Source organism: Calonectris borealis, chromosome 1 (assembly GCF_964195595.1).
Source record: "Calonectris borealis chromosome 1, bCalBor7.hap1.2, whole genome shotgun sequence".
NCBI classification, from domain to species: domain Eukaryota; kingdom Metazoa; phylum Chordata; class Aves; order Procellariiformes; family Procellariidae; genus Calonectris; species Calonectris borealis.
In genome coordinates, this window is record NC_134312.1 from 216,579,697 (window position 1) to 216,605,655 (window position 25,959).

A 25,959-nucleotide genomic window follows, 5' to 3' on the forward strand; every position below is an offset into this window, starting at 1 on the left:
GTCATAGTTCCCATCTTTTGCTGCAATACGTGAAGCATAGTTGAATGTAGAGTTGTTTCCAAGAGAACTTTGGCAAATACAGCTCAAAAAATGTAAACCTGAGCAGGACCGCTGAGGTTGCTCTGTTGTGCTGCTCAGGTTTTGTATTCCAGAGTAGCCAGCGGGAGTCGGTGCGTGCTCTACCCCTTGAAATCTAAAATGCAATGTCAAAAGATAGACTACCAGTGGAGGGAGTGCTTGATTTCAGGCCAAGTTTCATGAATTGTTTCTTTAATAGAACCAAGATAACCTTTTAGTATTAGAAACCACTTTATGCTGTGAAGAATTTCACCAGAAGAATGAGACTTGTGGATTAACGTGTTCCTCAGTATGAGGAAAAATACCAGAATCTTGTGATCATGCTTGTGCAAGAGTTTAACAGAGTCTGATGGTTTGTTACCCCTGTGGTGTCTGTCTGACAGATCTTGGAAGAAACTTATAAGATGGAGTTCATGTACAGTGGCGTGGAAAGTAGACAAGTGGTCATTATTCACCACATGAGACTGCAAGCGAAGGCGTTACAGCTTATAGTGACTGCGCGTACCACTAGAGGGTAAGGATGACCCTTCTTGGGGTTAACTCAAGCTTTGTTTAAAAAAACAGCAAGGATAAATTAGACGCATAAAACATCACACGTGCCAATAAGCATTTGCTAAACTACTTCAGCATGAAGAGCCTTCTTTTGCCTTTGGTGTAGCTGTAGTGTGGCACAAGACTAAATTAGATGACAAAATTATTAGGAAGGCATGTTTAGGGGGTTGAGTTCTCTCAGCTATGAACATATAAATAGGTTAAAAACATTGTAGAGTGTGTCTTAGAGTTGATATTTGGGACCCATTTAAATGAGGAAAAGTCATGTATCAAAGAATGCATAATTGTGTTTGCTTCATTAAGTATTGGTTGCCGAGTTTTTAGCATCAGAAAAGAGTTGTCTTTTTGACTGATCTGCAACTGATGTTTGTGTGACTTGGACACAAAATACTCGTGTATGTATGGCTTGGGTAACACGAGAGGCTCTGTGTGGTTCATTTTGGCTGCTGAGGTCAACGAAGTTACACATGGGGTTTGGGTGGTTGGAGAATTAGAACTTCATTTGGTGGAGTTAGAGCAAGGTGGTTACTATCCTAATTTGTTTACTTTTGTTTTGAGTTTGTTGCCATCAATTTACTGTGTTGCCATAGAGGTCCGTATTATATTGGCCTCTTAACCTCTTGGTTTGTAGGTGGACAGTTAATATTTTTCTAGCAGTGGCTTTGGGACCGTAATTAGTGCCTTATGCAAATGATTTTTTTGTGGAAGGGGGGTATGGATGTGAGGAGGAAGATGGCAACTAATTTTTATTTTTTCTCTGGTGGGGAACACCGTTCTGGCCTTACATTGTAAGATCTTTTAGTTTTTAGGAGCTTGAACCAGATTCCAAAACACCTAAATGTTTGTAACCATAGAGCCAATTTTTTTTATTCAAAACTAAACCAAGGAATGTTATCTTCATTACAGAGTAGAACCCCTTTTTGGGATGTGTGAAAAATTCCTACAGGAAGTGGATTCCTTTCAGAGGTGAGAAACTCTGTTGCTTCTTCACTTTATGTTAGAAAGTCCCGTCATTGGGACCAGGGAATATTGTCATCAGGGAATATTCCATGTGTTTTTCATCTCTTTGCATCTCCCTTCCCCCGTTACTGTCCTACATCGGGGACTGCTATCATGAGATAATGATAAAGCAAGAAGTAAACTCCCTTCTAAATGTGGGATCAGTGGAAGAGCTTTCCTGGGAGTATGACAAAAAAGGGAATTCCCTTTTCTTTATCACAAATTTCTGAATTGTAAATGAGAGAGTGAGTGAACTGTCTGCATGCTCAAGGTGGGAGTCATCTCGCCCAGGTGTTGACCTTTACTTTGTAGACCACTGGTTACAAAGCACTCACCCAGCTCTCCTCTCACTGGAGAGGTGCTTCTTTCATCTTATCCTAACACAGATGTCTAAAATACGTCAGATTAGTGATGCCCAGCTTTTTTCTGCCCACTCAGAAGCGAATTGGATAGCTAGCCCGGGGACATAGGTATCCAGAGTTGGCTGAGCAGAATTCCATCTCTAGTTCTGATTAAATTCCCATTTATTTGTGATCCATATGCTTGGCAGTTGTGGCTGGTTAAGTGATGAGAAAAGGGAGCCAAATCTACCCAGTCCCTAATGTTTAGCTTATTTGGTAGCTAATGACTAGAACTGTTCATTTGCTCTGTATCTGTTCTTCGCACTGAATCTCAGGATCAGCACAACTCATGACTTTTTCTCGGGAATGTAACTCCGACAGGCAGTGATGAGTTCCACAAAAGGGAATAGAGATGTCGTGGTTTAATCCGGCCGGCAGCCAAACACCACACAGCCGCTCGCTCGCTCCCCCGCCAGTGGAATGGGGGAGGGAATCGGAAGAGTAAAAATGAGAACGCTTCTGGGTTGAGATAAGAACAGTTTGATAATTGAAATAAAATGTAATAACAATAATAATAATAATAATGATGATAATTAATGAAAAGGAACATAACAAAAAGAGAGAGAAATAAAACCCAAGAAAGACAAGTGATGCAAAGGAAAAACAATTGCTCACCACCAACCGACCGATGCCCAGCCAGTCCCCAAGCAGCGGCCCCCCTGGCCAGCTTTCCCCTAGTTTATATACTGAGTCATATGGTATGGAATATCCCGTTGGCCAGTTCGGGTCAGCTACGCTGGCTGTGCCCCCTCCCAGCTTCTTGTGTATCTCCAGCCTTCTCAGTTGGTAGAGCATGAGAAGCTGAAAAGGCCTTGATTCTGTGTAAGTGCTTCTCAGCCATAACGAAAACATCTCTATTATCAACACTGTTTTCAGCACAAATCCAAAATATAGCCCTGTACTGGCTACTACAAACAAAATTAACTCTACCCCAGCCAAAACCAGCAGACAGGATGATGGTAGATCTTGTCAGTTAGCTGTAAGGTCACCTATAAATGCTCGGGCATGTAAAATCCCCATGTCCAGGTTGTGCAGCTTCAGTGTGCCAGATGTTAGCTGCATCCCACGACAGAGTAGTTGAAATTTGCTGTCTGTAGTGGCAGTCATAGGAACACAAGGATGCGTATTCCTGCGCAGCCCTCTTACCACGTACAGAGGAGGGTGTGATTTTTCTCCACCCTTGCCAAGCTGGTGGTAGAGGCTTCCGTTCATGGATTATGAGCTTCTGTAGAACACCACCAGGATCCTGAAAAAAATAATCTTACTTCTAGGGCTTTAGGACCTGAAGCTGTTTTGGGCATGTCTGGTATTCCTATCCAGGCTTTATAGACTCAACTGTAGGTGAAGACACGGTGCAAAACCGGTCTTGACAAGCGGGGAGGAGAGCCCGTTGTTCAAGAGGCTGTTCACCTACAGAAATGGTGCATTTTTTTCACCAAATTGCATGAATATTTACTAGGCTTACGAGTATTTACGAGGCTTACAAAACTGCTAAACACAGCAGGAATGTTGCTGATGATAACAGAGAAGCTATCAATGACTCAATCTAATGAAGCATCTTCTGCCTGCAAGGATGTAGGGTAGTAGCCCAATTCTACTTCTCTATTAAGAACAAGAAATACCAAATGCTCTTCTTGTTGCGAGGCTGTTGTCCCAAGCTATAGAATGGATTCTGTTCTCTGTTCTGGACCTCTAGAACTAGCGTTTTTTTTTTCCACTACTGATTGTAGTTTACTATTAAAATTTTACTCCTCAGATGTAATAAATAATACTCTCAAAATATTGGTAGAGAAAAACCATTCTGGACACTTTGCTGCAGCAGAAGGTCAGACAACTCACGTATTGTGTGTGGGGGTATGTTAGACCCTGTAATGAGTCAGCTATTTAGTTAGCCAGATGAAAGTGCACGGCGTAAAGAATTAGACATATGTATGTCTTCCCTGAGAAGTACCAATTTCAAAAGTTTGCAAGGCAACTGTAGTAGGAATGGCTCTTTCACCCAGCTGTGTTTCTTTGTTGAGACATCGAGATTGAATGCAGAGTAGTGGAATTGCCCGTAGTCTCATTTATTTAGCACTCTTACTACCTAAATAGCATTACAGCTGCGCATGCAATCTGAGCGGACAAATCCCTACAGTATCTGGTTCTCATTAATGTGGTGTTGGTGGGCACCTCAGCATTTCTAGATCCTTTTTTGTGAATCCAAATTCCTTTGCCTGCTAGGCTATGTATTTATGAATCGCTAAGAAGCGATTCCTGCATAGCCCTTGACGTTGTCAGTTTGAGCACAAGATATGGTCCCAACATAACTAGCCAAAATCATCTTTATCTTATGTATGAGACGTGCATCAGAAGAGGAATCTACATATCTAATTCTGTCATTATAACTAAATATAAGGGTTAAGTAGCCTTGCTGAAAATAACAATACTGTTGAAAAAAGTATTTGATTTTTAATTTATTCTTAACACAGATGTTTCATCTCTGAGCTCCCACATATGCAAGGCAGTTTTGTAGATAAATTGCTGGACTTAATGCCCAGACTCGTGACTTCCAAGCCTTCGGAAGTGGTCAAGATTCTTCAGACAACACTGCGACAAAGTACCTTCCTCCACCTTCCTCTTCCAGAGCAGGTCAGTTTAACACAGAGAATTAAAATGCAATATCCTTGCAGACTCTCTCAGCATTTGACTAGTTCCTAATATACCATGAAGCTTTTAGGATTCAGGTTTTTGGTCAGTCCCAAGTGTTATTTCTTCAAAGGCTTTCTTCTTCTTACCTAGCATCCTCAGGACTACTGCTAAAAATACACAAGACTTAGTAATTCCTGGCAGTATCTAAAAGAATCCACAGTTCACGCACAATTTCTCCATTAAGAACAGTAATGATTGTCTCTTTTTCTTTCCTCCCCCTGCCTTATTTTTGCCAACCGCTTTGCCCCTAATAGCTCCATAGAGCTACTGCAAATATCATTGAGCCTACCGGTGAATCTGATAATCCTCTGAGGTTTACATCGGGGTTGGTAGTGGCACTGGATGTTGATGCAACTCTGGAACACGTGCAGGATCCCCAAGGAACCGTTAAAGTTCAGGTAAGCAGTCGCTTGATATAAATGCAAAGAAGATTGCGTCTTAGGGGGAGTTTGTTTAAGGGTGTCAATACTTCTAAATTGCAAATAATTATACACTTTATTAGTAACAGCGTTGGATTGCTGTGTTTTGACCGCACATTCAGAAACTGGTTTGTATAGAGTGCGCTGGGTTGACTTGCGTACGGTTCCTGAGAGTTTACTTTGAGCGCTCTGATACCATTCCGTGCTCCGCTCACGCTCCTCTTGCTTTCACACGCTCTGGGCACGTTACGGACATGAGCACAAATAAATGCTGGTGAACTTCCAGCTTGTGTAGTGGGAGAAGGAGGAGCAAAAGGAGCTGTTCTATACAGAAATACGCTGTATTTACAACTTAACTTTCTTCCTGCTGTGGAATCACTAGTTTCAAATGCAGCCGAAGAGGTAGGTGTGGTATCATGCCAAGTAAAATATGCAAGTTCACTGCATAATAACGAAAACCTCTGTTCGCAATGCAGAGGAAGAAGCTGACGTCAATGTATTTTTTTTTTTTTTCGACCTGTGCTGTGGGTCTGAATGGCCAGCGTGTGGCCATTAAATCTAGGGCCACTAGTCTTCTGGCTCCAAGATAAAGCACGCCTCCCTGCCTTCCGAACTCAAACAGAAAACACCAAAATAACGCACACTGTGCAAATCCTCAGTCCAGTTGTCATTCAGTTGTTTCCTTTTTTTTTTTTCCCCCCCCTCGTATAGGTGTTGTATCCAGATGGACAAGCACAGATAATCCATCCTAAACCAGCTGACTTTCGCAATCCTGGTCCTGGAAGGCACAGGCTGATAACTCAGGTTTACCTGTCACACACAGCCTGGACAGGTAACGTTAATGATACAAGTTCATGTGATGGTGTTACTGCACTTTTCTAAGAGAAGTGTGTGTCCTGCTTGATCCCAGTCTCCCGCACCTAAGGCGTACATCCCCACAGTCTTGCGGGCTTTGAGGATCCTGGAGTCTACAGCTGTTGTTGATGCTACCCTTAGTGTTTTTCAGATTTCTGTTCTTGCAGCCTTTGAGCAGGTACGTCTCCCTGGTTGACAGGGCACTACTGCTCCGTAGGTGACGAGAGGGACTGCTGTCATTGGAGAGAAGGTGCTTGGTACGCGCTGGGGGCTTGTGGTGGGTTGACCCTGGCTGGACGCTGGGTGCCCTCCAAAACCACTCTATCACTCCCCTCCTCAGCTGGACAGGGGAGAGAAAATACAACGAAAGGCTTGTGGGTTGAGATAAGGACAGGGAGAGTTTGCCCGTCACGGGCAAAACAGGCTCGACTTGGGGAAATCAGTTTAATTTATTACAGATCAAATCAGAGAAATAAAACCAAATCTCAAAAACACCTTCCCCCCACCCCTCCCTTCCTCCCGGGCTCACCTTCACTCCCCATTTCTCTACCTCGTCCCTGTGAGCAGTGCAGGAGAACGGGGAATGGGGGTTGTGGTCAGTTCATGACACGTTGCATCTGCTGCTCCTTCCTCCTCAGGGGGAGGACTCCTCACACTCTTCTCCTGCTCCAGCGTGGGGTCCCTCCCACGGGAGACAATCCTCCACGGACTTCTCCAACGTGAGTCCTTCCCACGGGCTGCAGTTCTTCACGAACTGCTCCAGTGTGGGTCTCTTCCACGTGTCCTTTCCACGGGGTGCAGTCCTTCAGCAACAGACTGCTCCAGCGTGGGTCCTCCACGGGGTCACAAGTCCTACCAGCAAACCTGCTCCAGCCTGGGCTCCTCTCTCCACGGGTCCACAGGTCCTGCCAGGAGCCTGCTCCAGCGCAGGCTTCCCACGGGGTCACAGCCTCCTTCGGGCATCCCCCTGTTCCGGCGTGGGGCCCTCCACGGGCTGCAGGTGGATATCTGCTCCACCATGGACCTCCATGGGCTGCAGGTGGATATCTGCTCCACCATGGACCTCCATGGGCTGCAGGTGGATATCTGCTCCACCATGGACCTCCGTGGGCTGCAGGGGACAGCCTGCCCCACCATGGTCTTCACCAGGGGCTACAGAGGAATCTCTGCTCCGGTGCCTGGAGCACCTCCTGCCCTGCTTCTCCACTGACCTTGGGGACTGCAGGGCTGTTTCTCTCACATATTCTCACCCCCCTCTCTGTCTGCAATTGCTGTTGCACAGGAACTTTTCCCCCTTCTTAAGTACGTTATCCCAGAGGCACTACCACCATCGCTGGTGGGCTCGGCCTTGGCCAGCGTCGGGTCCGTCTTGGAGCCGGCTGGTGTTGGCTCTATCGAACATGGGGGAAGCTTCTAGCAGCTTCTCACAGAAGCCACCCCTGTAGCCCCCCTGCTACCAAAGCCTTGCCACGCAAACCCAATACAGGGCCGGGCGTGCAGTCCTCCGGCACTGGGAGCCTGTAATGGGAGCCCACATTCGCGGTGAGGTCACCCGTGCCTGTGCAGAGCAGGATCAGTTGTAGGAGTCGGGTCTGCATCCTCATTTAAAGGCAAGGGTCATGGTAAACTGACTCACTGTAATTCATTGTTTTAGATCTGACAGGTATTTGAGCAGGGCAGAGAACCTTTGGAACTGTGTGTACTCAACAGTATAATTACACTGCTGATTAAACTTTCACCCTTTTAATGCCCTAAAAACCACCCTTTAGCTCTGGTGAAATACGCGACTCCAACATTCACGTTCAGTCGCAGTTGGCATTCACACTTCGCCGTGAAAGTGCTTCAGTAATTGGCTTGTGGACTTCAAACAACAAAAGCAGAGAGTATTTGTTCGCAGCTCCCTCTGTCCTGTTTTCTTTTAATCCCTCCACCTTTATTCAAATGTGGGTTTTCTCCTGAGCAGTTATTAATAGGATTTGGTGATTTTTATTTTTTTTTTTTAACCAACAGAGTTTTGTTTAGTGCAATGTTCTTTCACGTACTCCTTTTTATATAGCACTTTCATGGTGTACTTGTCCATCCTGCGATCTCTGTTTTGTTTTGGAGAAGAAAAAATAGTATTGTTTCTACGACGGGAAGTATCTGGATTTAAAGGTTGATCCTGTACCAGAGGGAGCTGAATGGAGTCCTTATTTCTGCTTCTCCAGCGTTCACTGGAAGGGCATTTTAAGTATGGCCCAAAGGATTCTGTTCTGGTGTCTCCCCTAGCCATTATTTTAACTGTTAACTTTGACACTGGCACTTGGGCATACAAAAGGTGGGGAGGACACCGAGCTGGGAGGGGTTGAGGCAACGGGGTCAGAATTCAAAATGGAGAAATTGCCTTAATTCAAGACAATGAAACTTATTGAAAGCCAGTAAAAAGTGTGTGCTTAGGAAGGAGGGTGCCCAAATACAGAGCACGGATTAACTGACAGGTGCATAGCAGAAGCGATAGAGGTGGCCGCAAGCCACAAATTAAAGAAGAGTTGACAGTATGGCGGGAAGGTGAGTCTCGGGGAGGTGTTAGCTTAACTGTGGAAAAAGGCTATTTCTTGGTTCTGTCTGGTGCAGATGATGTCTCGGCTGGAGTACCACGGCAGTTCTGGGCATCGCATCTTAAAATTACGTGGGTTTCAGTAACGTGGCTCTGTTTTTGGTTAAGCCGATATATAGTTAAGCACCACACACCTCCCCAGTGCTCGCTCACTCCCCTCCCTGCTGGGATGGGGAAGAGAATCGGAAGGGTAAAAGTGAGAAAACTCGTGGGTATTGCACGTTCAGCAATAGCTAAAACACCCCTGTGTTATCAACAGTGTTTTAGTCACCGTGCGAGCTACTATGAAGGAAAATTAACTTTACCCCAGCCAAAACCAGTCCAAGTCCATATGGAAACCCTAAAGGAATCATGTTTTTCAGTCTAGAAAGGAAAATTTTGATGGGGATATAGTCCAGCATGCTGCTCAGAGTCATACTATGTAGATTTGAAAGCCGATTTTTGTTATGACTACTGGGAGAAGAACGAAGTGAAATCATCTCATGGACAGTATTGGGAATATCTGTCTAGCTGCCGAGAAGGTAAAAGCGGGGAAAAGGCTGCCCTGCAGTGTAAAAACCTCCAACAGAAGAGAACCTTCAAGTAATCTCCCGTGCTGTGAGTCTTATCAGGCATCATCTGGATTTACTTGATCCTGCCACAAAAATACACGTAGCAAGACCTGCTAGTTCTATGGTCTTTTATGATTTTAATATTATTTGGTCGGGATAACTTTTAACAGTTCCTTTTGAAAGTTGCGATTTGTTAGTTAGTCGTGAGATTCTTTTTTTTTTTTAACCGATGACAACGAGGGGGGTGGATCTAAAACGCTGCTTAGTTCTGTTGTGCTGAATGTAACGACAAAGCTGTATTTTCAAACACCGGGTTGGATTCTGGTCAGCCCAGAACGGCTCTGCACTTTACCCAGCACCCATGAGATAAGATTTCGTTCAGTGTTGGTTGTTGGCTGTGTGGTGACAGTCACGTTCGGGTTGTTCTGTTTTGTCTCTGCAGAGCCGTGTCAGATTGAAGTGCGGTTGCTGCTGGCCTACAATTCCAACAGGAGCAAGGCATCTGCTAAAATTCCTAAATCTACCTGGAGCGAGAGCTTGGAGGCTCTCCCGCAATCTGAAAACGGCATAGAGGGGACCATACCCTTCAGCAAACCTGTCAAAGTTTATATAATGCCCAAACCTGCCAGGCGGTGAAGTCTATGGCTAAAAGAAACACGTTTATGGGATTGTTGGGTTACACGGAAACAATATAGTGTTCCGAGATAGTGAACCAAACCAAACCAGTTTCATACTTGTGTAAAAAAAGTGGTCAACCGTAGAAATAAAGCTGCTGAAGAACGATTGGTCTCCTCTGTTAAAAAACAGGTAGAGCAATACAGGAGTTCAGAGTGGTTTCAAGGAAACGCAGGTGTTTCTATATTGAGTCAGCAAAATCAAGACAGTTCTCAGTCAGCATTCCAGTAGTATTTCATTGGGCCGTATCTTCCGTTTTCACTTATCAAGAGTTTCTCTTCAAGGCCTCTAGGGTTTCTGCTGTGTATTTACGAAGGTATTTACTATGTAAATGCTTAGGCACATAAATCAATGTTATTTTTACAGTACTCTGAAATGAAGCTAAGCAGTTTGGGGGTTTTGTGTGGGGTTTTTTTCATTGTTTGTTTTTTTTTTTTTAATGTCCAAAACTTGTATTTGTGCATTGGTACCTAAATTCTTAGTTTTTAAAAAAAAAAAAAAAAGAATTCTAAAGTGCTATTGTTCTTGTGTAGGAACTGCATCTCAAAGTGAAACTGCCAGTTGCCGTAGGCTAAATCCTGATCTGTTTGACATCCTGTACGGCTGTACTGAAGCTAGTACAGTTCTGGGGCGGGCACAGGTGGTTCACGTTGTGGCGCAGGAAGCGGCAGAACTTCAGTTAGCAGGACATGTTTTTTAATTTAATTGAGTTATAGCAACAAAACAATATGTTACTTTTTTCTGTTTGTTTACATAAAATGGAGTCAAACATCTTCACCTCTGAAATGTAATCCAAACCTCTTGCACATTTGTGTGCCTTTAGGCACAATGCGATTAAATACCATGGGCTGAAAAATCACTACCCCCATCCCAGTGAGTTTTACAGAACCTGTTTCTGTGTTTTATCTTGGCCTGATCCAATCTACTGAGATGAGAAAATCCGTTTGGTTTTTCAATTCAGCAGCAGTTTTGGCAGTCAAAGTCTTTCTGACGGGCTGAAGTAGGCGAACACGCTCTCAGTTAAGCGGCAGTCAGGCAGCTTCTCAGTGTTCCCCTAAGCGGGTGAGCCGGGAGTACAGAGGGTCAGGAACTTACTAGAAATGTGATCCTTCTGGCATTCCTGTTGGAAAGTGTGCCTGTGCGAGGCTTCAGCGGACTGAGGAACCTCCTGTGATTTGTAGCAATCCTTTGGTAGGATTTTCTAGGAGCACTTAATGTGTGAAACTTTATAGCGCGGCAGCCAAATGTTACCTGTGTTCATAAATCAATTGTTACAAAAAAAAAGTAAACAAAGCAGTGAAGAAATACTTCCCAATTGTACAGAGATCAGTGTAAATAATAAAATCGGAAAACTCATGCTGATCTGTTTCCTCTTTATTATACGAGTGAACGTGCAGGCCTGCGTGGTCTGGGCTAATAAGAGATCACTGCAAGTTTTTTGTGATTTTGTTTTAATTTTTTAGCACCGACATGTTGTGGTCCAAAGAGTCGTAACCATAAAACTATTCAGCTGCTTTAGGTATTCTTGAATTAAATATCCTTTCTTAGTGCTACTGCTCTTACAAACTGTGTTTTGGTATTTCACCTGTAGGGCACTGCTTCGAAAACCTCCCGCACACCGAACAGCCCAGTTGCTACCGTCCGACTTCTCTTTGGCATCCTCAGTTCGGTTCCCAGGGGACGGGGGTTGATGTACATCCCTTAGGATGAAGCTGTGTCCGGGCAGATCCTTGACGAGTTGAGCTAGCTCATTAAAACTTCTTTTTCCTCTCTCTCAATTTTACACTTCACCAGTGCTTCTGCAGTTTGTCATCCCGATAAAGACTTCTCATTTAAGAGGTGTCCATATGTTCCAGGCCACGACTGATGCTTTTGTAGGCAGAGCAGAGACCAGGGGCCGAGGGAAAGCCCGTTCAGTCCTGACTGCCGCCCTTCCCTGTCAGCGCAGAGCAGTGGTGATGGGCAGCACAGCGAAGCTTTCGTGCTCCAGACGAACCCTCCGGGTCCCGGTCCCAGCTCTCTGGCGTCAGCTCTGCCTTTCCTCAAGGTAGTTTGGCTGCTCTGTGGTCATCCGTGTTTGAGTTATGATTTATCATTTGTTCCCAGGCCACAGATGATCAAACAGCTACTGCATTCTGGACATGGGTTTTTTTTTTTTCATTTTCAATATCAAAATCTTGGCATCTTTTTCTCTTTTTCTGAGCACTGGAACAAATTTCTACTATTTTGCTCCTGTCGTGCTGTGCTTGAGCTCCTTTCATATAACATACGAGGCAAAGATCACTCGCCTTCTATATTACCACCAACTGAGAATCAAATACTGAAGGGCTATAGAAAAGTGCATCATCTGTAATGCATCTTTCAGATGCCTAAAAACACTTGAAAATTTAAGACTGCTACAAACATTTCAAATTGCCTAATGAGAGTATTCCATAGTTGGCTTCTCTTCTTGATATCCTCCTGTAGTTTTTTCTCTGATTCCTAGTTTGAATCATGGAAGAAATCATAGGTTCTCCTTTTCTTCTTAGGTTTCATCTATTCAAGCAGATGACTAATTCATCATTATTTTAGCTGAACTGAAAAAAAAGTAACACTCATGATCTTAAAATTCAATGTCAAATGCTGTTTCCTTAATACTGTACTCATTCCAAGATTCAAATTTACCTTTGATTTCCCTGCTCGGTGGGTAAGCAGACTAGTAAACATAGAATCACAGAATGGTTTGGGTTGGAAGGGACCCTTAAAGGTCAGCTAGTCCAACCCCCTTGCCGTGGGCAGGGACATCTTCAACCAGACCAGCTTGCTCAGAGCCCCGTCCAACTTGGCCTTGAATGTTCCCAGGGATGGGGCATCTACCACCTCTCTGGGCAACCTGTGCCAGTGTTTCACCACCCGCGTTGTAAAACATTTCTTCCTTACATCTCGTCTGAATCTGCCCTCCTTTAGTTTAAAACCATTCCCCCTTGTCCTGTCGCAACAGGCCCTGCTAAAACATCCCTTATAAACACATTCTGTTGTAGCAGGTCTTTCCCTACAGTACACTACCACTCTCTTGCTGCTATTTTCTACTCTTTATTACTGAGTATGCGTTTGCTTTTGTTTTGTTATTTTTTGGTTGTGGTTTGGTTTTTTGTTGTTTGGTTGGTTTTTTTTTAAACTGCTTACCTTGATCTCCAATTTATCTTTGCTTACTTTGTCTTTTAAATGCATTTTCACACCATGGTCCAACATACAGGGAATCTGAAATTTGTATAAAAGGTAAGTATTGCAAGATTTTGTTGTAGTTGTTTAAATCTAGATGTTGACTTTTCCCCTCCCACCCCCAGCTTTGAGACATCTAGGCTTTTCTGCTCTCAAAAATACCGAGTTTGTGCTTTCTGTGGACTCCAGGACTTTGTGTCATCTCAGAACCATCTCTACCCGTTCACTGCTTGTCCTTCAATTTTGGCTGAGTGTTGGACTTCGCACTGCAATAGCCTAAAAGATCTCAGAATGAAAAGAAAACCAGAGGGCGGTACTCATGCACAAAGACAATTTGCATCTTTCCTCTCTGTTGAAGAGGGAACAGAGGCCGCCAGATCACCATCGCCCAAGCAGGGGGAGATTCTGTTCTCTCACGTTTGCAGGTGTAGGGACATGGTGCCAGTACGGAGCTGCAGGCGCAGGGAGACTGAGCAACCTGGAAGCAAGGGCAAATAATTTGCTAAAAACTAACAATGTTCGAAGACCCCTCACCTCTGCATTTTACCTCCTAGTTAGACGCGAGGGAAGAGGGTCAAGAATCTGGCAGAGAGAGGAAAAGGCTGAACTCACATGAAAGGGGTGTAGCTTAGTGGTTTGAAAAATGTGTTGTCGTGTTTACCGTTAACTTTCAGATTTAATTATACGTGGCATCTGTGTGTGAGGGAAGCCTCGCCAGGAATGCTGTTAATGTGAAATCCATAATCAGATTGCTGAAGTGCATTGAAATTCATTAGGCCAATTCTTAGAACTTGGAAAGTAAATAATGCAATTATCAAGTCAAGAACGACTAAAACAATGCATAAATGTATTTGGAACCAAGTTGAAGATTATGAGATACTAACTAAAACCTTTTAAAAACTACAGAAAAACTAATTGGGCGGGTACAGTGACTGCAAAAAGTACAAAGAAGGTTCCTTGGAAGATGAAAGAACAGGGCATGCATTTAAATCGGGACCATATGACATCATCTTGGGTTCCAGCTGACAGAGGTGGGTTTCCTCTGGATTCCTCTCTTGCTTGTCCGAGTTCTCAAATCTTTTGGCCAAGTCAGAGATACAACCACTATTTTCCTCTTATTTCACTTGCATCTTCCAGTTTATTCTTAGCAGCAGGAGTGCGGGAGCAGGCTGCCTTTTCACTTTACAATTTGCTAATGCAGTATTAGTGGGACTTCAAAATGAAGTTTGAAGGCTCGTAGATGCTAGGCTTCGCACAAAAGCTGGCTTACGTCCCTTAAAAACGCTGGTCGTGTTGCGTTCGGTGTGTCTGCGAGCCTTCTTGCGGCCCGTTTCTCCCGGCTGCCAGCTCGCGCGTGCTGCTTGACAAAGATAAGGGCTGGGGACCGGCCCGTTCGGCGGCGGAGCAGCTGGGGTGGAATCTTCCTGGCAGCCAGCCCAGACGCGGCTCTGCTTTAATGAGAGCGGCAGGGTGGGAGCTCACTGCCTACTGGGAGATCGTTTTCCTGGTGGGAGGCAGAGAAGCGGTGTATGTGAGAAATCCTGCCCTATAAAAGTGCTTTCCCATTATTTGGGCAATGAGCCCGTAATTTTAACAAATTATTTATGACTCTAGCTGCAAGCAGCGATTTAATAAAGATACTGTTTTGAGCTCTGGTTGAATTTTTTGATGAATCAGTCCCAGCTGTTTCCACCATGTAGCACAGCAATTTCAGGCACCAAGAAGGAAACCGGGCTTTCAGTGACTGGAGCAGCCCAAGTGGAGCAGCTGCTTTTGCGGGAACTGACAACGCTGACTCGGGAAGCTGTGGCGAGAGCAGGAATAGAAGATACGGATGGAAAGGACTCGCAGCAGATTATCTCCTTGTTGACACTGAAATTTTGAGCTGATGGTAGCCGTTTACCTTTAAAAAGGGAAATCCATTTCTTTGCGTGCTGCAGCTCCCCGTTTGAGAAGTGGAATCTTCTGTATCCTACCGGTTGCCAAACGAAAGGAACGATTAAGCGGCTGCACACAAAGCCGGGTAGGGCGCACCTCTAAAAGTCACCTGGCGATGCTGAACGGGCTGTGCCCCTCTCAGGCTTTTTGGGAGGACAAAACACATAGCACCAGCATAAGGAGCCCACAGTATTTTTCTAAAATGCAGGACCTGGGCTGAGCAGTTTTGTTGAGTGTGGCTTCATCATTAATGTGCCACACCGATATGAAAATATATTTAAAAAAAAAAAAAAAAAGTGAAAAAAACCCTGGAGGTGAAAGATTAGGTGTTTGCTCAACTTTTCATAACAGTGTAACACACACAGCGTAGTCTTAAAAAAGTAAAATTGTCCTCTCAGTAAAAGCCTTACAAAGCCTCTTCCTATTTAAGGCTGCCTTAAGGCCCAAAGCTCCTGAAATAATGCAAATATGAGACTGTGACGAAGAGAGTCAAACCGCCTCTGGTATAAGATAACGACATTTAACGCAAAAAGTCTTCACGCTGTGGATTGACAGGAACTGGTTCTACCGGCATTCTCTTGGGATGACTACAGTCTTCTGGGTCAGCGGTTCACCTTCTACTTCACACCACGCAAGTTATTCCGCACAATGTCAGAGCAGTTATGACGAGCATTGTACCGGCTGCTGTGTCAGAGAACACAGATGCAGCTGGAAAGGCAGTTCTTGCCGGTTTAGATAAGATGTTGCCTCAAATATAGCTACGCTAGTAGGAAGCATGGCTGTAATTACGAGATTGCAAGATAAAACTTTCAAGTACTCACTTTCCCTTTGCTTTTACACCACATATTGTGTTTTATCAGATAAAAGGTTTTAAACGATTACTAGAGCAAATAAACAGAAAAAAGAACATAGTATTTTGTGAAGGGTTATTCTTGGGTCTTGGGAAAGTCCGTGCGTTCTCGTACCAACCTAAGCCTCTCTGCTATGACCTGGATAGCCCGAAGCGCCTCAGGGCTTTTATAGTGTCATCTTCTTACTTTCATTAATAGGCACAGGCTTAATATGCACAGAGCAAGAATTAGTGAGCCTGGTGGGAAAAAAAAAAAAATCTACAGTAGGTAACTTGTAACTGGTAATATTAATAGAAGTCCACCAAGAACAGCAACTAAGAGAACTTTTTAAATTTTCAGTGTAATAATATGCTTGTTGGCACAACATTTAAATCATCAGATAACGATGACCAGTAAGAATTCTCCCATCCACCCCCAGCTTGCCAGCAGCAATTCAGACTGGTTTCCTAAAGATCAATATTTTATGTTGGAAACTCCAGTTTTATGACAAATCTTTCTGACAATTTTAAGCACGTAGAGACTTTTGAATAGATACGTATTGCACGACTCAATCCTCGCAATTCACAGGAAAATTCTTTAAGGCCTAGATTTTATGCGTATTCCCTGTAGACATTTTTTTTTTCCTTTTTCCAAGTTCAATGTAAAATTTAAAAGTGCTAAATTATGTGACGTTCTTGAATCATCACAAACAGATCTGCACAGCCAATATCTTGACTGAAGTTGCCAGCAGGAGGCAAAGTTGTATGTTCTGGGTTTGCTTTTTAATGTATTTTATTTTTAACTTATTTATACAGTGGTGGTAAAGCACTTCTTTTCCACCGCTTCATATCTACCACTTGATTGTACTCATCAGCTATCTTATGGCTGCATTCCAATAGCCAATAATGTAATTTCGGGCCATTTCCTAATAAAAGTATTCAAAACCTAGTATCTTAATTTAGCCAACAGGTGAAAAGTTAAGTAAGCAGAATATGGACAGCCTTCAGAGGAAGATTAGGTCAATCTCAAGAATGTATGGAAATGGTTCTATAATTAAATGATTTCGTTAACAGCCCCCTTTTGTGAGCACTCAGTTTGTTTAAATCCTCAACTAATAAACCGTCCTTGCATTTTAGATTGTCGGTGCACAAACGCCTTGGCACGTAAGTCCACTCTCTGACTGTAATTTGATTCAGCGGAGAGGTGTGTCCGCGATTTGGCTGCGGTCAAGGAAGGCAGAACGAGCTGTAACGCTTCAGCAGGTTGAATGGAAGACTCCCCCCACTTTGACACCCTGAGCAGCCAGGGCATTGTACTCTTCCACAGCCTTCTCCGTTTGCAAGACCAACACGTCAATCCCGTTTTTCTTCAGATAGTCCACAGTAGATGGTGGAACCTCAGAAGAGAAAAGGAAACGGGAAAAGCAAGTATTAGATTCTTTTTCACCCACAATAAGGCTTGAAGAAAAACAGGTACTGATGGCATTCGTTAGTAGATGCACTTAAGTAATTGATAGTAGCCAAACTGATAATATGCTCAGATATTTCCAAGATTGATATAATTTTTTTCTCTTCAATAAAGTTACTTTTATATACACACCTCCCATCTCTCCTTAACATGGTTTAAAATGCAGGCCTTCCTTATGAAAGGAAATAGAACTGGAGCTAAAGGTAATTAATCTTAATAAGGTGTTACTCACCTCACCAAAAAGCTAAAGAATTGTTTCTCATGAAGTGAAGCTCAGCGCTTCTGAGCTTTCTGTAGCTAGTTTATCTGCTGAAATGACACCCTGCCAACATTAGTAACAAAAATACCTAATTATCAAAGTATTTACAGCAGGCTAGAGAGCTAGTTCATAACCTATTCTGAGGGGGGACTAATGACACTGTAGAAAATTCTCCTTGTTTAAATTGCTCCTGCAGCAGAATGTAAACCTGTTTACTGCTCGACATTGACACTGACACGGAGGAGCTCAAAGGATGGTTCTTTCAGGAAGACAGTGACTCCTGGCAGGAGTGCAGTCATGCTAATTCAGCATCCTGAATTTTTTCCCCTCTTAGTAAAGCATCATAGATTTTTTTTTTCCCCCTCCCCTAATCAGAAGGAGAGGGAAAACAAACAGTTCTAGTTTATGTTTATCATAGAACAAAAACCCACCTGCAAAGCCTCACTCATGCCACGACCGATCACCACAGTTTTAACACCCTTCTTGACAACTTCTTCAAGGTCAGCTGGCTGCACTCCTGGAGAATGCTAAGTGTCAGGGGAAGAAAATAATAGTCTGTGTGCTGACAGCATCGACCAGGAAAGCTTCGTTTGTATGTTTTGAAACTGTCCACAGAGTAGCAGGGTAAATTAGCAGCACCAAAATGTAACACAACACTCTCTTCTGCATACACACAGTAGATAACATGGGTAATTAAAAAAGGTATTTTATATGCAGATGAAGGATGATAGTTAATCAACTGATGGCAATATTACCATTCTTTATTAGACAGTTAAAAATAAATAGATGCATTACACATTTCTAAAACATTTACGTCTAACAACTAGCATTTTATAAATATTAAAAGTTAAAGTGAAATCAATAAATTGCAACATACTGCCATTTGTTTTCAAATGAACAAAACCTTTTTATAATAAAGATTGTGGCAAGCCAAAGTTCACTCACTTTAATTACAAAGAGCTCCTCAAATAATTAAAGTGATTAAATTATTTTCTTGTTTACTTTGCAAATCTCATTTACCAAAGAGGACTATTGGTTAGCTTCACTTCAGTTAACGGTTTGAATTTCTGCACTATTCTTAATTTTGAGAAAGGAATATTTGAAAGCAAACTCCTCAAAGAAAAAAAGAAGAGCTTTAACAGCATGCTGATTGAGTTTTTAAAGAAGTACACCCATTTACTACTAGTACGCTTTAAACAGATGAATCCACAAATCCACCTGTAATGTTAGTATAAAACATTTGTCGCACTAATTCTCCTGCTGGATTCAATTTCTATGTATCTCTCTATGGCCAAGAGTAAGACACTGTGCAACCTGTGGCTAGAATTTGGCCGCTCTGGTGTGCATTTTTTTAAACCATAAATACTATTTCCCCCTCCTTTTTTTTTTTCAGTAGGATTCTTAAGTTCTTTTAGAGGACTGAGACGAGTTTCTCATTTGGAAGTAGGCAACACCATGGTGGACTTCTGGAGAATGTTATTTTTATGGAGATGCCCACACATCTTTATCCCCTATGCTTCCAGAAAATACTACATTCTTCCAATGAATTAAGGTCAAAGCACCAGCTTAACAATTGGCTTCTGTTGTTCCATTAGTTAGTGAGCTTTACTCTTTGATGTCTTTGGGTCCTCTGCTATTCTTTTCCCCTGCCCAAGTCGTCAGCAGCTGGTGCTGCAGCCTCTCACAAGGTGTCGGAGTTCTCTTCTCAGCCCTGTCAATGCCTCAGCTTGCAGAACAGAGCAAGCAAGACTTTTCAAGCTGAAATGAACACATGAGCTCCTGAAGTTGCAGGTGAGGGAAACCTTCCACGGTAAAGTGCCACTTCCAGTGAATGGATTAACCTTATCCCACCAGAAAGTCTTTTGCCTGGCTGGTATCTGGAATTTCAGCAAGAGAGATGGTTCACCTTTACGGTTGTCCAAGTTGTGTTCCCCTTAGTCCATTTACATTTGATATCCACACCTAGAATGCAGAGGTCACTTCAATATACAGAGCTTTCTCAGACCAAATCACCACAAGTATGCGTTGATGACAGAATAGGTAATGCTTTTCCTTCGGGGGTTTTAAAGTAGACTGAAAACTTGGACAAAAAGAACTGGTATGGTTTACTGTAATTACAATAATTAGATTGCTGGGGAAGGCTTGCTGTATGGTAAGGTATGGTAAGTACTCCTGAGACATTAAAGCCATGGAACAAAAGGATTTTCTTCGGTAACACAAGAAACTCTGATGCTTCCACATGTTTTGTAGGAAACTAGTGTCATTAAAGGAAACATGTAACACGATGGAAACTGTATCGTCGCCGATTTGACAGCTGGAGAGAAAGAGAAAGGGCAGCAGAATTTCTTGCCTGTTTTGTTCTCTGGTCTTCCTTTCAGGGTTCCTACTTCTTTTCTCCCGTTAGCGGATGGCACTGAAATGCAGCCAGCCAGGGAGGCTGCCTTTCATCCCCAAGGGTTAAGGCCATAAGAACTATTAGTGCTTAGTTACAGAATCTTGCAGAGCCAGTTATACAATTTTCCCGATGAAAGAATCACGTACTAGACAGCAGTCTGATAGCAGAGAAGGAAAGGAAGCAATTTATTTCCAACTGGAGTGTGGGATGAGACCAGCACTGCTTGTTTCCCAAACTTCAGCTCCACCTACCCCCAGGAAAAACATGCTTAAAGAAACTAGGCACGCTGTAGTCTATCATGAGGAAACGTGCAGAAAACGCATCTGGTGAATCCTACTATTTCCAGTGCTGATGGGATTAACTTTTTTATAGTTCTTCTAGAGTTGGAGATGCAGTCTAGAAAAGCTTAGTTCTATTCTCACATTTGTCACTTGCTATTCATTTTTAAACCAAATCATCTAACTCCTTGTAGTTGCAAGAGGGATAGAACTGACCTAAAGCAGGAGCTTTACAAGAGACCTATATAAGGCAAAACCTAAATAAGTATTTTTTTACTTCCTGCTGATATAAAAAGGATGCCAGAAAACCTACCTCTCCAAATAACATAGACTCATTTTTCTTGTTGGAGTTGAGGACTCCTCTAAGGACTTTTATGGACTTAAAGCTTTTATCCATCACCTGAAGATACCCCTTGTTAGAAGCTTTAAAAGGAAAGCATGGCCTCCCAAATGCTAGTAGTTGGTTATAATTTGAAACCAAAGTTTTCAAGTGGTCAGAATGAATATCAAAATGTGATTGAGCTGGGAACTAGTTGGGAACTTTTCAGCTGCTATATCTGTTCTGCTTCTCCAGTCATACGTGCAGATAAACCATATTGTCAAACAAACAAAAAGTGACTCTCACCACACAACCCCCAACAGCCAGTGAAAACTTCATTTTTTATAATCAGGCCATAAATGAAATACATTTAAAAAGGTTACGTACACAGCTATCTTTCTCCCTGCAAGGTACAGATATCTTTGCATGACAGCACTACCTTTCTCTTGGCATTATACACTCTGTATAAAGCGAACTCTGACAGCTTAAAAAAGTTCTGTTCCCCAAAGATTATAGATGAAGTTCCAAAACCAAAGGTTCTGCCCTCCAGTTGTGTCAAAATTAATTCAACAGAGCTGTATTCTCTGCGCAGATACAGCTGCAGGTGCTGGGTCTAAGACCTGACCAGTATGTAGTTCTTTTGTGCTTTAACTTTTGCTTAGAAAGTATGGATATTTTTTTCTAGCCAACACAGCTATCCTAGTGCCAGCCCTAATACGGGGAGAATTATCGTCGAGTTCCTAATGCAACAGACATTATGCTGCTTCTAAATCTGGAACGGTAATACTATTCCATGTACTTTTATACAATTCTGATAGCATTTACAGATAAAATTTAAAAATTGTGAGGGCAAGTACTTATTCTATAGCTACCAAGAGAAGTCATTGTGTAGTTAGCCAGACTGAGCTTTTCACAGAGAAACTAGTGCATATGACACTGTATCTGCATATTTTTCCTCTGAAATAAGTACAAGGGACCCCAAGGAAAAGAATGTAAACTAAACCACATGCATTGTTGTCTTCCAAACACATAAGGTCAGTTACTGTCGATTTAACTTCCCATAAATTTTTTTCCTATCTCACTCAAGACAACTTTTGTTTACACAGTTTGAAAAGAGGTTGTTACCAGCATCTTATGACAACTGCGGTCTTAATCAAACACAGAATGCCATGAGAAAGCTCTAAGGTGTGTGAGCGTGGTCTGGCCAGGGAAGCTGTGAGGATCAGTGGAAGCAGCTGCCACACCCCGTCACCTGGAGGACGTTGTGCGTCTGCCGTCCTCTGACCGCTCCGCACAGTCCCTCCTGAAACACACGCTCAGTTCTGACCAGGAAAAGTCTAACGATTAGGTGCAAAAGGCTGGAACTTTACCAACTGTTCTCTGGACCATTCTGAGAGTCCCATTTAAAATGCAGGATGGATAGTAAACAGCAAACTTACATTAGTCCCAGTTTCTCGCCAATCCCAGGTTCGGCTCCCTCCCGGCCATACTTTGCAGTCCTTGTATGTTGTAGAGCAGCCTTTCACCTTCATCTGACCCCACGAAAGGGAAGCAATTTCAGGGGAAGACATCACAAAATTGAAGCAAAGTCTGGAAAAAGGATATTTAATACGTACCATCAGGCTAACATATGCAGCACGTTAATAAAAACAGAAAATTCTGTCCTTGCCCCAAGGAGCTGGGAAGGAAACGCTATTACAGACTTTATCCACGTGATTTTGTGACAACGGAATTGAACCGAGGATCAGCAGATTTGTTGAATTACCAGTCCTCTTGGGGATTTTGTGCAGGATTTTGGGCAAATCATTTTACATGCTATATCTGTACAAGTATTGGGTGTTCAACTTTTAAAACTACCAACAGGGATCAGGTCCCAGAATATCCTCTCACATCTGGGTTTTGATCTTCTCCCTAAAACCCAAAACGAAGATGATCATTTCCTAAAATATCTGAAAGACACACTGTTTCTTCTGCCATATTGGCCATATTCTCTAAACCGTATTGGCTTTATTAATTTAAGACAGTAAATGAGGTTAAAAAAAAATCCCAAACAAACCAACCCAATAGCAAAGCCATCAACAAAACAACGGCATTGCCATATTGCTATAGCAAACGCTTTCAGAGACCTAACGGGGTCAAGCCTTCTTTCCCTGGTCACTCCTTAGGAGGCCAAGTCTCCCTATGGAATGTCTCAGGACAGTTAAGCACCCAAATAACGTCTTTTCTGATGCTGACCTCGATCTTCATTGTTTCAACTTAAAACCATTATTTCTAATCCTTTCTATTGTGACAAGGAGAACAGCTTAATCTTCGTCTTTTCCACCATCTTTTGTTTTCCTGAGGACTTAACTCTTAGTCTTTTTTCCCTTCTTTCAGATTAAATAAATTCACTTCCCTTCAGCCATGTTTTCTAAATCTTTGCTTATTTTCTCCTTTTTCCCAGGCAGCCAACAATCAGCATACATCTTTCTTTGATGTCCGTTGCCTAAAACTAGACAGAGTGCCCCAGCTGAGGCCTTATCAGCCCTGCTATAGACCAACCGCTTTTTGATATTAACCACAGTAATTTTTAGATCTGCTATCACAGTCACAGCTGGGCATCAGGAGGGCAGGGACTCTGCCTCAGACAGCACCGCCTCACCGCACCGTGAAAGCTTACACCCTCTCCACAGTCCTTCAGGTTACTGGAATCCCACCGCTGGTGTGATTCTGGCACTTGATGGCAAGATAGGAATCACGCAGCGATGGCCTGGACTCGCACGGCAGTTGACTGACACGTCTCAAGGTCGAGCCATCCTTCTGCCCTTCCAGTTCAGAAGGAAGGTGGTCTGAAACCTGGATATTGAAGAAAGCTGGTGGTTTCTGCCGTAGACTGAGCTCTGCTCTTCTGCTGATCCAGAAAACCACAGTGGCAGATCCTTCCAGATACACAGAGTTCCTCATCTTTTACTTTAATTGTTCAGATTCACCAGGAAAAAAATCGATCATTTCTTAAAGAAAGAGCGCTTACAAAAAAGAGATGTTTGCATTACCAGGACTCCAGTCCTCCTGGAAGCCTCCCTTCCTGTCTTGCATGTGCTGCAGCAAACCACAGTACGGCCAGACAGGACACGCTCTCCTCCGATTGCCAGGAGCGGATCTCAGTATCCCGCTTCAAACGTCGCATGAAGTAAAAAGTGTGTTACTTGGGATTCGGCGCAGGACTGAACCTGCCAGAGGTGCTTCTTCCGCAGAACAGCGGGGCGATTCTTTCCTTTCCTGCTGCTCTGTGAAGTTAGCGGCACATGTGCCCTTGCTCTGCCAAAGAGGAAGCCAGGCAAGCAGCTACAGGAGAGCGAAACTTGCCTGGATTCATATATTCTAGATTCCCTCATTACATATCGGCAACGCAATGGATTCAAACAAAGGTTCATAAAGCTATTTTTCCAAAAATCTGCTTGAAGGGAGATTATAGCAGAAGAAATAACTAGCAGTAGTCCCAACAGAATGCAATCACCCATCAATCAAAGAGTAAAGGCTGAATAAACCCCCAGAACTTGGCTCTGAAGAATGAAAATAGTTTTTGCTTGTGCTAGTTTTAAGAGGAAATGGCAGAATTAGACCTGGAGGTCAGACGAGGGTGAATGAACAATAAAATGATTTGGAATATCAGATTTCCCAACCCAAATAGCATTACAAGGCTGGGACTGTGCAACCAAACAGGCACAAACGGCACATGGGAAAGCAAGGGTTCCATACTATCTTTTCCTAACAGCACAAAAATAAGTAAATAGCAGAAACAAAGAAACAAAACTTAAAAGTCATAAATAAAAATTTGTAACCTAAAACTATTTCCCATAATACTACCAGAGAATATCAGTAAGGTCAGGTTATTTGAATTAATAAGAATATCTTAGATTGGAGTAAGAATGAACTTTTTAACAGGACTTTGGACATTCTTGGTGCAGGGCATGGTCCAACCGCCAATCAGCAAGGAGTAGGAAAATATTTCCCCAACAAATGAGTTGTTTTTTTAATTATTCACTATTACAAACGTACAATACCAAAATATACAGTACCACTTAAGAACAAAAGAGACCATGAACTATACGACTCACAAGTGTAACCTAAAATAGCAATTTCTGTAAATCGTAGCAGTCCAAACACAAGGAGACGAGGAGGAGAAATGGTTCAGGAATCTATAAGCAAAGTTATGAGAGTTTAAAAACATAGGAAATAAATAAAGGAAGCAGAAGAGCTTAAAAGGAGGCAAAATACAAGTTTATGCAAGGAGACTATACTGAAAGAAAGAAATGAAGCAGTGGCTAAGGATCGTGAAGAAAAAAATAGCTGAGAATGAAACGGAAGAAAGCTGAGATTGAAGTGCAGTCAGGCAAGCAGGTGGATTTTAAAATTGCCAGCACACCTGTCTTCTGTGAAGGTAAACGCTGTTTCAGAGAAGCACCCACTAGCAACAAATAGAATAAAAAAGGTGAACGAGAGCAGTGCACCAGAGGATATTTTATTGAGAGACTGCAGAAGGAAAGAATGTTTCATAAAATCCACGGCGTAACCTGAGATCAAAGAGGATAAAGGTGAAAGAGTAAATCGGTGTATGTCAAGTTTCGGGCAGAACAGCTCCTGTGAGGTATCAAAAGACAACGCGGTTCTCCAGCGCTGCCTGGGAGCCGGGTCAACAGGTGAAGGTGAGCGATGTCCCTGCAGCCGATGCAATTTCAGAAGTGATGCTAGAAAAGCAATTCGGGATTTAAAAACCGACAGCAGAAAGGCAAGTAGAAAGGCCAGGCTAAGCTTAAATGAACTGGGTAGGGAGAAGGAGAGATGTCAAGTTTAAGAACTAGGAAAACATTTTTGAGAAACTCGGTAATCTAATTTTGCTGGGGAGCTGAGGAAGGCGAGTTACGGGGGGAGGTCACGGAGGGTGGGGTGTTTGTAAGAGAAGGGGGAGAACGGCATTTTGAAAACAAGGCGGGGGGGGGGGAAGGAAGGAGGAAAGGACAGAGAACCGAGAGGAGCACCGGGAACAACCTTGAGCACGCAGGGGGCGGCAGGAGCCTGGATGCCGGGGGCGGGCGGCACAGCTCCTGAAACCCCCCCGCCCCCGAAACAAGGCCTTGCGTGACGCGCCCCAAGGCCCCGCCGCCTCACGCCTCTCTGCCCCGCCAGGAGGGAAGCGGCCCGCTGCCCACCCGCGGGGCCGGGAGACGAGACGAGCCGGCCTCCCCTCCCCTCCCTTCTCCTCTCCTCTCCTCCCCTCCCCTCCCCTCAGGCTGAGGGGATCCGTTACAGCCGTTACGCGCCCGCACTCACCGCCACGCGCGCGACCCCTGCCCCGCCGGGCGCAACCTCCACCTATGCCGGGGGAGGGGGGGTGGAACGCCCGCTGCCCCCTCATTGGCCAGCGCTACCTGCCGGCCCCGCCCTCCTGCCCGCTCCGATTGGCCAGACCGGCGGC

The 25,959-nt window shown here is 43.6% G+C and overlaps 2 protein-coding genes across 13 annotated transcripts in view; one reads left to right on the forward strand and one right to left on the reverse strand.

The window, feature by feature from the left end:
* Nucleotides 1–11,171, forward strand: part of INTS4 (integrator complex subunit 4) — a 39,695-nt gene extending 28,524 nt beyond the window's left edge. For 3 of the 4 annotated variants that reach the window (XM_075140297.1, XM_075140298.1, XM_075140300.1), the window contains exons 18-23: nt 462–592; nt 1,537–1,596; nt 4,502–4,661; nt 4,976–5,119; nt 5,852–5,972; nt 9,585–11,171. In XM_075140297.1, coding sequence (XP_074996398.1) covers nt 462–592; nt 1,537–1,596; nt 4,502–4,661; nt 4,976–5,119; nt 5,852–5,972; nt 9,585–9,778 — 810 coding nt within the window. In that variant the 3' untranslated portion in view covers nt 9,779–11,171. The remainder of the gene's footprint in view (nt 1–461; nt 593–1,536; nt 1,597–4,501; nt 4,662–4,975; nt 5,120–5,851; nt 5,973–9,584) is intronic. The other variant, XM_075140299.1, reaches the window with a different exon arrangement.
* Nucleotides 11,172–15,238: 4,067 nt separating this feature from the next.
* AAMDC (adipogenesis associated Mth938 domain containing) lies at nt 15,239–25,913 on the reverse strand. 9 transcript variants are annotated; one of them, XM_075140327.1, is made up of 7 exons: nt 25,815–25,871; nt 24,602–24,682; nt 23,264–23,801; nt 21,944–22,094; nt 20,499–20,585; nt 17,944–18,039; nt 15,239–17,182 (listed from the first exon to the last, which is right to left on the reverse strand). In XM_075140327.1, the coding sequence occupies exons 4-7, from the start codon at nt 22,073–22,075 to the stop codon at nt 17,042–17,044; spliced, it is 456 nt and encodes a 151-aa protein (XP_074996428.1). In that variant the 5' UTR covers nt 22,076–22,094; nt 23,264–23,801; nt 24,602–24,682; nt 25,815–25,871; the 3' UTR covers nt 15,239–17,041. The 9 variants fall into 9 exon arrangements, with proteins under 9 accessions (XP_074996428.1, XP_074996427.1, XP_074996434.1 ...); XM_075140326.1 differs by lacking the exon at nt 24,602–24,682 and having other exon boundaries at nt 25,815–25,907; XM_075140333.1 differs by lacking the exon at nt 23,264–23,801.
* Between the last annotated feature and the right edge of the window lie 46 nt (nt 25,914–25,959).